General features: G+C 42.5%; 1 protein-coding gene across 1 annotated transcript in view; it reads right to left on the minus strand.

Moving 5' to 3' along the window:
• Positions 1-528: 528 nt before the first annotated feature.
• LOC147726077 (uncharacterized) overlaps positions 529-12,490 on the minus strand; it is a 43,417-nt gene continuing 31,455 nt past the window's right edge. Inside the window, exons 3-4 of the mRNA XM_086960191.1 lie at positions 10,633-10,813; positions 529-1,221 (exon numbers count right to left, since the gene is read on the minus strand). Coding sequence (XP_086816317.1) covers positions 1,024-1,221; positions 10,633-10,813 — 379 coding nt within the window. The 3' untranslated portion in view covers positions 529-1,023. The remainder of the gene's footprint in view (positions 1,222-10,632; positions 10,814-12,490) is intronic.

A 12,490-nucleotide genomic window follows, 5' to 3' on the forward strand; every position in this document is an offset into this window, starting at 1 on the left:
TGTCCAATGGTGCCGGGAAACCCCCGGGTAGCTGTACGCTTTATAAAATTAAATAATAATACTAATAAAGCCCAAAACAATGGTGATAAACAGTGGCAAGGTAGGGTACCCTAAATCAAAGAAGTAAGAATCATATGCGGTTTGTATGAACTGAACAGAGTAAAATGGAGCATATTTTCAACAGGCTTAAACTGCTGTTGTGATATATTCATGCTGAGGCAGTAACGTCACCATATGCTCGATAGCCATCTCGCACCACAATAGCTTCTGAATGTTTACTAGGGCCCTGCATAACCCAGCTTATATTTTTTTAATTGACATTTTTTCTTTCTCCAGCCGCCGCCTGGAGATATAGATATTTTTTCTAAACCTCTGACTACCCTTTTAATTTGTCAAAATAATCAAAGATTTACAGATCTGCATGCCCTCTGAGCACTGGGCAGAGTGATACCCCTCACTCACCAGCCCCATTGTGACAACATAGCATATCAGCTCACCAGCCAACCATCAATTTTAAGAAAGGAGAAATGTCAGTAATTTGTATTTAATTTATTTTACATTCTGTTTTCAACATCAAAAAAGTATTGGGCAATATTGCAGTAAATACGGATCTTACAATATTCCTGGTATTTAAACACCACCAACAATATTATTAATCATGGTTTCAAAATGATAACGTTCGAGAAGATGTTCTGGGGAATTGATGCTGTCAGAATGACTGTATTTCGACTGTTTGCGAAGAACTAAAGAAAATGCAGGATCACAGATCAGTAAAATGTAAGGATATATTCATTCAAATGCTACTTTATATTAAATGCTAAAATGTTCCAAATTTTAAAAAGGACACTCAGTAACTTCTATAAATCAATTTTTTCAAGTAACAATCTGTAAAAAGCGGAGGAGGCAGGAGTAGTTTAAAGAAGGATTTATTTCAAGTTAAATCCTAGGACCCACTGGAGCACAGAGCAAAGCGTCTAAATCAGATCAGCTACCATGTTTCTTCAGCCTTGGCAGGTGTGCTTCTCATTCTTCTGCCTGTTCAATCTGCAGATTGTAGTAACCGACCCCAGTTAACGTACCGGAGATGGTTGAATTGTTGCCTAACATGGTGCAAACTTTGGCCATGTAAGGCACCTTCATTGTGGCTTTTTGCAACGTCGCTTTCAGTGTTACTGCTTTGCCTGGCGGTACCTCAAAAGGCATAGATAGTCTGAAAGGTGTCTGTTGAAAAAAAAGAATTAAAGAGCTGAGTTTCGAAATGTTTACATATTTACAAACAAGACTTGTATAAGCCAAGCATGACTCATAATTGCATTGACATTGAGTTCAGTGCTCTATTTCTCTCTAGATATATTTATGCCTAGACAGTGAAAATATTTAGAGTGAAATAACAGTGTCTTCCGCAAAAAACACCCATAAATTTGTACAGAGCAAATGTGAAATTTCACTTTAATACCACAGTACAGCAATACTGCAAAAATGGCATGGGGAAAATGCTATTTACCTTCTTCGCCGAAACCATGTTACAATTACTTTACACAGCGAAGCAGTTCTATCATTAATGAGGCTTCTTCAAGTTAATTTCAGATAGGCTCATAAAGTTAACCCCTTAAATCTTTGCTTTCATTAAATACATGGAAAATCAGTGACGTCATTGACCATGTCATGAGTGATGTAATATGTGACGTCATCAGCAGTGTATTGCGTGCACACGAGTTATAGTTCGCTGAACTAACTATAACGGGGGAATTTGAATGGTTTTGTATGAGTGAAATGTCCAGCTAACTATAACATGTGTGAAACCTATGTTTTTTTTTGTGAGATTCTACGTTTTTTTAAATGCTAATTTCTAACTATAACGTGGATGAAACCTATGGTTTTTTTCATTGAATTTCTAAGGTTTTTTAAATGCTAATTCCTAACTATAACGTGGCTGAAACCTATGTTTTTTTCAGTGAACATATATATATATATATATATATATATATATATATATATATATATATATATATATACATATATATATTTTCCAAGCTCCCAAGTTTGCCCAACAGTAAGCAGCACTCGAGTCAGCAGTATGCTGTAACCAGCCTTTATTGGGTATGGATGGCGCCACGCCTGCCGATTCCTTAAACAGCTGACTCGTCAATGCAGCCTGACACTTTTCAAAGTGAAACTTCTTCCTCAGAGGCTGATGAGAACAGTAAAGCGCATGCTGGTTACAATTCCCTCTTATAATGATTCAGAAATGGCACGCCGCTGATGGGCAGCTCATATGAGTCAGTGCGAGGCATTACGGGAAGTATAGTTTCGGCAGAAATCTGTTCATAAATGGATGCACATGAATTTGCTATGGGAATGCATTTAAAGTTTCCACAGGAAAAGCATTTTTGACTTGCCTATAACCTTAGCGTCATTTGACCAAACTTCATGAAATTTTCCCTGAAAAGTGTCAAAGTAGGTTCTGTATGTCATGAAAAGTTTGGGGGTGATGCATACAGTGAGGACCGAGAAATAGGGGCGTGAAAAAACGGTACGTTTATAATGTTAAATTCCAATTCAGCCCAACGTAGACCCGTTTCAGCCCAAAAACCTTCCCAAAGTTGCCCCCCTCAATTTATGCAAAATCAGCCGTCAGGAAACATTTTACGCATAATCCTAATTTCTTTTCAACATGCCTATAGTGGGAGGAGGTTCAAAGGGCACCTATGCACCTCTGTAATCATGTTCCAATTCGATTAGTAACTACTAATTTGGAAGATCTGTGTCATTAGGACCTGTTGCTTTGCTCAACATAAATCCAAACCTGAACCTGGCATTGATGAACAAACTTAACAAGAGCAGATTGTAACCCATTTTAGATAAGTTGAAATGCTGAACAGTTGAAACTCTATGTCATGTAGCTCCTCAAACAGGACATTTAATGCATTTCACAATCTCACAGGATTAACACCTCATAATGATGCACATATAAAGTAACCACTTTGGCATTAAAGCAATTTCAGAACAACTTGTTTGGCAAGCTGCGATTAGAGACCCGCTCCCTCCAGTTAAAATGTACAACGGCCAAATAGGAGAGTCACTTACTCTGAAAACTGCCTACCCTCCACTTTAAAGTCTTTCGCGATGACCATCTACTCTGACACTAAAACTTAATCAGAGCCTATGTCATTGCCTTCGTGTTTCAGCAAAGGCTCGACTATAGGCCCTAGTTTTAGCAAGAAGCGGTTGGGTTTGTGTGGGGACCAAATGAAATCAACTGGAGTGGACAGGAAAAAATACTTCTTTGCCAAAACCTTCCTCAACATCACAACAGTAATCCTCCCTCAAGTCAGATGACACTCATCACTGTACTTGTCCCATTCAGTTCCTTTCACCTTCATCATTTGCACTGTCGGTCTCTTATATAACCATTGATTAGTGAAATCTTATTAGGTCTGTCCAACTCCTTTAAACCTATCAGCCTCTCATGGAGAAACTCCTAAAACTGACTTTGCAATGGATCACTAATGGGCTTTGCATTCAGGTCCCTAAATTTCAATCAAAAGTATGGATCAATTTCTCATTAATGCACGAAGTGTGAACAAACAAAGATATACACCATTCTCAATAATGGCCATAAAATAAAACCATAAGGTAATCCATGCTAGCAACGCAGTTCATGTTTACGTTACAAAGCACTGCATTAATGATGTAGATGTTTACAGTTTATCTTCATTACATCTTTCATTACCTAAGAATATTTTCAATTTTGCGATTTATGAGCTATGTTGTTCCTAGACAACACATTTTCTTCTATTTAAATAAGGTGTCCTGACCCTTTCTTCTGACTAAAAAAATTCAATCAATCAATCAATCAAAAAATTTGTAAAGCGCGCTACTCACCCATTAGGGTCTCAAGGCGCTGGGAAGGAGGGGAGTCGCTGCTGCTCGAACAGCCAGATCTTGAGTTGTTTCCTGAAGGAGAGATGGTCCTGGGTCAGCCGTAGGGGGGTGGGGAGGGAGCCAGGTAGGAGAAGGATCTTTCTCCGGTGGTGGCTTTGCGAATTCATGGGACGGCCGCTAGAGCGTAGCTGGCGGATCGAAGCTGGCGGGTGGGTGTGTAGAATGTGAGGCGGCTGTTGAGGTATTTGGGGCCTGGCTCTGGCGGTGGTGAGGTCGTTGGTGAGGGAGAGGATCAGCTGGGTGTCGTCAGTGTAGGAGATGTTAAGGTTGTGTTGGCGTATGATGGCTGCGAGAGGGCTCATGTAGACATTGAAGAGGGTGGAGCTGAGCGAGGATTCTTGAGGAACGCCGCATATAACACGTTTTTTGACATATTTTGCTGTGGAATGTCACTCATTAGTCACTGCAAAAATGGAACTGTCACACATTAGCAATCTGAATACTTGGCATCTATGATGTTAACCCTCTGGGGTACCTTACACAAGAGAAAATTGCCACACAACCAAACTTCCATCTCTCCAGAAGGCACATTAAACACCAGAGTTAACTTGACACGTTATTTGTTTATTTGTTGCCCAAAAAGTGCTCAATATACAAGCAACTTTATAACAGCTGATTTGCTACAAAACTGCAAAGGAAATGTTGCAGTACTGTAGAGTAGAATATTTAGAAGTGGAGACCCATTTAAAACACTGCTCCTGTTACTGTGCTGGTTTGTCCCCATGTCCAAGGGCAAGGCCAGCGCCTCCAACACACTCCCTCTACACATAGCGGAGGAAGCACTTCTATTTGGTGCTGTGTCCTTTCCTTAACCACACCCACCCAGAGTGACGCACATCTAGTTCACATCTAAATTGCTACCATCAAAAACAGTATACAAACAATGGAGAAAACGTACTTGTTGCTTCAATCTCCCAAAGCTCACTCACCTGCCCGGGAAGTCACTCACTCATGGCCCGAAACTGGGAAATGGTTTGGTCACTACAGGTATGCACACCACCCGGTATGCGTGGTGCGTCCGAAATGTCAGCACTTTGCTGTCTTGGGCGGTCTCTTGAGGCTAACATTTGAAGGGCCGTCATTCGTAGCGCTTTCTTGCGCTACTAGATTTACAGCCCTGGAACCCAAACAAGCTAGTAACATATATATCAGCCTCGGGTGGTACGTGCAGTGCAGTTGCACTTACACACACTGGCCAATCAGGCCCAGTCATGCTGCGTGCTTCGTTGTCCAGCGCCGCCCCAGCTTGTAAAAATGCACACAAGGGGCAATAAACGCCCAATAAATAGCCTCCTACAATTTTGCTTTTTTCTTCACACAAATGAGAACAATTACACCCATTTTTGCGATAAATAGCCCAATCTGGCAACTCTGCCCTGGAAGCCACACCAGATCCAGCCACTAACTAACTTCAATACAGTGCCTCTAACATAGAAGAGGGACTGGTACGGTGAAGAAAGTGCAAGAGAAACTGCTTGAAGGTTGGGCTGCAAGCAACAAGCATGCAGAGCAGCCATCTTCGAGTAGGAGGCTTCCCTTTAAGTACACTACATCAGTGATTTAAACCAAATAAAGACAGGGAAGAGGGGGTGAAGGGACAGCACATATGGGAGTAGAAAGCAGTAGCACAGGGAGACAGTGATAAGAGAGCAGACACAACAAGCATTCGCACATGGGAAAGCAGCTGCTAAAAGAACAAGCATTGGTCAATAAAAAAAATATGCTACAGCCAATAAAACTGGAGGAAAAGTAAGTGGCCCACACAAGAAACAATGAAAGGCCAGGGGAAAGAGGGGGCAGGATATAAATCCTTTCAAGGCCATACATAAAAAACATGCTTAATACCCCTTAAAACTGAAGCCCAAACCATGCACATATCCCACTAGAAATAGCCCAACTTACAGTGGAGATCAAAAAGTGCAAAAAGGCTAGTAAAAAAACACAAGCAACAGGAGCAGGAACCATAGTGGGGGAAGCAGCAGTAAAAAAAGGGAGCAGAGGCACAACTGTGGCATTAAGAGGAGGTGGGAGAAAGGATGCTATGTTTGAATGTAAGCTGCTAGAGTCTAGCTGCTCTATATTTGAATGTAAGCTGCTAGCTTGGGGGGCCTGAATAGCTAAGGGGAATATTTTATTTAGGCACACTGACACTTGAACACCTCCTGCAATCCCTCTGCCGGCACAACCGCTTCTGCCGAGACTCGGCCGCGGTGGGCGCCATCTTGAGTCAGGCGGGGACAGCGCTCTAGTCGCGCCGTCCTCCCGCCTTCCTCTCTTTCTATAACATGTGCAATCCGGCCAGACGGCGCAGCGGGCTGGCGCAGCGGGCGCGCCGGACGCGCGCCGAAGCCGCGCCTAAGCCAAGCCCGTCTGCGCCCGTCCATGACCGGACTGTGCGGGGCGCAGGGCATGCTGCCCAGCTTCCCCCTACATTCAGGTATGATAGAAAAGATTTACTTGCCCTACGTTCACATACAGTTATTCACTACGCTGATTGCCCCCCCCATCGACCCCCTATCCTGTCCAGTCTCATGTTCACATTGTAAATGGACACCCCCTGTTTTAACCTCTGAAGAATCTCACCCACCCTCCACCCTTAATACCAATCCCACTTACTTCAAGGGAGGTCTCATCAATGCTAGATCTCTCGCATGCCACAGTCAAGACATATTCGACTTAATATCCGACCACAATTTAGATGCCCTCTTTATCACCGAAACGTGGCTTAATGACTCATCCAATCCTGACTTGGCTACTGCCCTCCCTCCTGATTTTACTTTTTTTAGACGGGACAGACCGCTTGGACGAGGCGGTGGGATAGCATTTGCAATAAAAAAAACTTTCCCCTGCCACATATTCGACCTAGAACATCTCAAAGAAAGTGAGGGTTTAGGATTCTCTATCAAAATTAATGCTGTCACTTCCTTTTCGGGGGGACTTCCTCCTGGGAATGCCACCCCTTTTCTTGATTCATTAGATGAGGCCCTGGGAACACTTACTTTGCGCTATCCCCATTTCACCTTATTAGGAGATATGAATTTGCACTTGGAGTCTTGTGTGGACCCCCACGCCATTTCCTTCCAACACTCATTAAACATCTTCAGACTAACCCAACATGTCACTGAGCCCACCCATCTCGCAGGTCATACCCTCGACGGTATTTGCTCTAATCTTACGTCCCTTACCACGTCCCCTCCAATACTACAAATTTGGACGGATCATTTCTTTATTCCGTTTGACATTATGACACAAGTTCACACTCTGTCCAGCAAGATACACCCTCCCTCCCCCTTCACAGTCAACTGGAGGAAAGTGTTGGAACACATTAAGCTGGACTCTCAACCTTTACCCAAATCCCCGAAACCTACTGGAGATGTAATAGCCGACTCTCATAATTTCCATACATGGATGGATCAAATTGTCTCGGCAAACTCCGTACCTAAAAACCAACATGTGAAACAGCATAAAAGAAAACCTAATGCTCCCTGGTTTACCCAGGCCCTCTCCGACAGTCATCTTCTATGTAGAAGACTAGAAAGAAAATGGAGAAAGACGTACGGTGATGCCACAAGGGCACTTTATGTCCAACAAAGGAAACTATATTTCTCTAACATAAAAACGGCTAAAAAGGAACACTTTACTAAAGCCATAAATGAGGCCCATCAAAAACAAAAAACTATCTTTAAGATAGTTAAGTCCTTCACCCATCCTAAAACTCTCACGCTCAAAATCCCCCCCTCTGCAAGCCTGTGTAATCAAATCGCAGACTTTTTCGTTGAGAAAATTGTTAGCATCCAGAAAGACTTCCCTTCTCCTCGGACCACACCTCACGTGGAAACAGACAATTATCTCCCTCTCTCTAACTTCAAGCCTGTCTCCTTTCAACAAACTTGCAAGGCAATCCTGGCATGCAAATCAGGAGCCCCTACTGACCCCTGCCCTCCCAGCATCTTGCACCATTTGATTGATACTGTTAACCCTTATATCAACATCATCATCAATGAATCTCTTGAGTCCGGGATAGTGCCTAATGACTGGAAGAAGGCCATAGTGAAGCCTCTGATGAAGAAGCCGAACAAATCCCCCACCGACCTGACCAACATGCGCCCCATTTCTTTACTTCCCTTCCTTGGTAAGATCATGGAACAACTAGTATATGAAGAGCTAAAAACTTTCGTTCAGATTGGTAACATCTTACATCCGCAGCAGTCGGGTTTTCGTTCCGGCCATTCTACCGAAAAAGCCCTTATAGAACTAGCTGATTCCATCAAGTTCCTACAGGATGAGGGCAGGCAGGCCGTCCTCATCCTGCTTGACCTAACAGCAGCGTTCAACACCATCTTGCATGTCATCCTTATCAACAGACTGCGAGAGATTGGCGTGACAGACACAGTTCTAGCTTGGGTTACATCTTTCCTATCTAATAGGTCCCAAACTGTGTCTCTGGGCCCCTATCTATCCAGCGAGAAACCCATAACATCTGGAGTCCCCCAGGGGTCCATATTAAGTCCTCTCTTTTTCAACATCTATATGGCACCCCTCCTCGCTGTGATAGAATCTCATGGGATCCTTGTCACATCATACGCTGACGACACACAACTTGTCGTCACGATTGACAAAAAGTGTACGAATGCAAAGTTGCGTTTCCAAAATTGTCTTTCTGATGTTTTCCAGTGGCTAAACATAAATCATTTAAGATGTAATAGCACCAAAACTGAAATCATACCGCTGATCTATCCTTCTGCCCGAAGGACTGGTGGCCCATAGGATCTGAGGCCCCTCCCAGCGCCGTCTCTTCAGCACGGAACCTGGGCGTGCAATTCGACTCATCCCTCTCTTTTGACGAACATGTCAGGATCACGGCTGGACGCTGTTTTGGACTTATTAAGTCCCTAAAGAAATTCTTCGACCTCCTCCCCATTGCTGCCCGAAAATCAGTGGCGGTAGCTTTGATACTCTCCAGACTTGATTACTGTAATGGTTTAATGGCGGGAGTGAAAAAGTCCACCCTCAAAAAGCTGCAGAGCATACAACACGCAGCTGCTCGATTAGTGCTGGGACTTCCTAGAAGGTCATCAGCTTCAACGGCGCTAAACACCCTCCACTGGCTACCTTTACATAAAAGGATCCTCTTTAAACTCCTTCTTACCGTCTTTAGAGTTATGAAAAACTCAGGGCCCCTTTACCTTGCAAAGCGTTTTACACGCTACCACCCCTCGCGATGTCTGAGATCCTCTGGCAAAAATCTTATCACCATTCCAAGATTTAAGTACAAAACCAGGGGTGGGAAGACGTTTACTGTCCTGGCAGCCAGAGCATGGAACACTCTACCGGTCAATCTTAGATTGACGGACAAGGAGAGCATCTTCAGAAAACTTCTAAAGACATGGGTGTACCAACAATCAGACGCCTCAGTATAGGCAGCCATTTAGGTTCAGCTTCTTCATTTTTCTTTCATCCTTTTCCACTTTCATGTACTCATAGCACGCCATCCTAGCGCCAAGATGCTCCTTCCGGAGCGAATGTCTGCGCTCTATAAATACCCATAAATATCAAATATCAAATATCAAATATCAAATAGAGTACTGAAGCTAAACACAGTCCAATAGTAACAGAGCAGGTAGGCAAGAAGAAAAGAGTCCCCCAAAGATCAGATAAAGACCCACAGCGGAATGAGACAGTACTAAGTCCCTGCTTTGTGAGAGGAACAGAAGAGAGATAGGAGTAGTAAAGAGGCAAGACTGACCACTTGCAAGCAAGGGTTTTTAAAGGACTCTGACAGAGACAAATGAAAATCAATGGCTAGAAAGGGGATAGACTTGAAGTCCACTGCCTGGTTACAACAAATCTCGAAGAGATAACCTATGCTCTGCCAAGCTCGACCTAAAAAAGCTGTCTACAAAGAGCAAAAGATAGCTATGTACGCCTCCTTTTTTTTTAGTAAGAGGCAGGGTGGGATTGGAAGTACACTTCTCTAACACCACAGGAAGACTGAACAACTACCTGTTCTAACATATCCATCTACTGAGTCCTTTTACATAAAGAAATTATATATTTGTTTTATATACACATTTTGGGGCTTATGCACAATGCAAAAAATCGCTGACATTTGTATATGCCACTTAACACCATATCTCTGCCCTTTTCTATTGATCGGAATTCTGTCATTTCCCCAGTTTACTTTGTTTTGTCAATCTGGAATGCCTGTAGACTAGTTTTCAATATCTGATATTACCCAGGGTGACGGCTGGTATATTGAAATAAGTGTTTCATTGGCGGCTAGATTTTAGAAATAAATGTGATCTGGGTCATGCTTGACAGTAACCCCTGTTTATTTTAATGTGGCAACTGAGAGTTTTCAAACAAGATAATCTGCTAGAAGAACTATGACTTCCCATGCAGCTCAAAGTTCATGGGATGTAATTTCCTGTGTTGTCATTATAGACATTCCCCATAGTACTACTGTGAACTCACACCACTGTTGGGGCCCTTTCACCAAGTTATACCAATCATGTAATTTGATAGGGTTCATTTGAGCGTGGAGATATGCACGCATGGCCTTCACAAGAGGAGGGTTTTGGGCCTCACTGGTGTTTAAGGCTGTTAAAAGACATGAATACAGTGACCTGAAGACTGACAAAGCACAATTGTGCAAATCGCCTCAAAGTAGAAAATGTGATACCACACCTGAATTTCATTGATTTCAGTGATATTCCACTTGTGTCGGATGCTCTTCTTTATAAAAATACTGCACCCATCTTCTGAAATTGTTGGCATTCCTGTTGTAAATGTTGGATCAGCTCCCACTCCAGCTTCAAATCCATGTTCTTTGGAAAAGGTATAGTGTTCTGTGTAAGATGTATCCAAACTACCAGGAAAAGCAAAAAGCCTGTTAAAATCTGTATTCTTGAGACCATGGTAAAAATAAACTGCTCGCCATCACACACTGATAGTTTTGGTTTACAGATCCATGAGATTTTATTATTAGGAGGTAGCACCTAAGACAATGGTGTAAAGCAGGACCATTCAGCCCCTTCAGTATGGGGGGTGGTAAGCTCCCTGAGGCTCGACCAACAGTTCAAGGGGCCCCATTCAGATCAAGGCCAATTAATATTTGCTGATATGGGCCCACTTCACATTCTACAGGGAGACCCCATAATTTTGCTTTACGCCACTGACGTAAGGCACCATAATGAACGTTGGAATTTATTTCTCTTTTCATTTCTTAAACTACTTTAGTGAGGGACCCTCAAAGTACAGGTGTGTGCATGTGTTATTTTATACATTTATAAAGTACGCATACAGCTCTAATGAGCAGTCAAAAGCTTTACATAAAAGGTTTGAATGAGTAGAGATAAGCATAAAATAGAGAGACAACAATTTAGATTCATTTATAAAGGAGATAAAGTAGAAAGGAGGTAGGAAAATGGAAGGTTTTTAAACATTTTTGGTAAAAAAATCTAATTATATTTGAATTGTATCATAATTCCATTTAAATAGAACTCACCACCGTTGACAAGGCGTTAGTGTCTGGTAGCGTACTGCTTCGGAACCCACAAATAGTGCATAATACTGAGTTTATTGGTTAATCTAGGCTATTGGGATTGGTTTTATGCTCTCAAGAACACCAGTCCATGAATCATTTTGTGAGTTCCTAATTGCCAGTATTTGAGACTCGCAAATAGGAACTCGCACAACTGCAATGTACAGCAGTGTCTAAGACACTGTTTGCGATTCTCAAATGGGTTGCTGGAGACCTTCCTCATCAATATTCATGAAGCAGGTTGCAATTTACAACCTGTTGGTAATTGCCTGCACTCACAGAGATGGTGGCCTACTGGGGTAAGCAGACCGACATGTACGAGATTGCTTTTTAAATAAAGCATTTTTTTGTAATACAGCCTGTTTTCCTTAAAGCAAAAAGGGATGCATTAGAAAAAAAAAAGAGTTTTTTTCATTAAAAAAAGTTGCAGGTCCACATTCACAAAGGTTGAAGGGACTTCCGTTTTCGAATGGGTTAGCACCACCTTCACAGTAAAAGATGAACTGCCATGTTCCCTAACCTAGGCCTAACTTGCAAAGCAACATTTTACCTACATGTGTCCTACCTTGCTCTGCATAACGGTTCTAGCACTGACCTTTTGCCCAGTTATGTGCTGAATAAATGTCGAGGGGTTTCCTTGAAACTAGCCTAATTTATCATGCATGAGAACTTTTACTAAAATCCCCTACACATGATGTACATACTAGGATTAACATACTCTGTTTAAAAGTCATCACTTTCTTCATCCTATGGCAACAGGGCTTCTTTGCAGGATTCGAATTTTTGCTTTACGATCATCTACATAATCCTACTCACAACATTTTGATTGTGGTAGAATACTTGAGGCTACCTTTTTAACTAGAGGAGATGCTTCCATGCTGAAACAGACACTGAGGTCCCTACATGCTGAAGCTCTAGCATGCAGTGGTGCAACATCCCTTGTGGTGTGTTCAACTTGTGACTTGGGTCCTTCATTCTTTCCCATCAGGTCATGGGGTTGAT

This window comes from Lissotriton vulgaris, chromosome 3_1, assembly GCF_964263255.1.
Source record: "Lissotriton vulgaris chromosome 3_1, aLisVul1.2, whole genome shotgun sequence".
NCBI lineage: Eukaryota > Metazoa > Chordata > Amphibia > Caudata > Salamandridae > Lissotriton > Lissotriton vulgaris.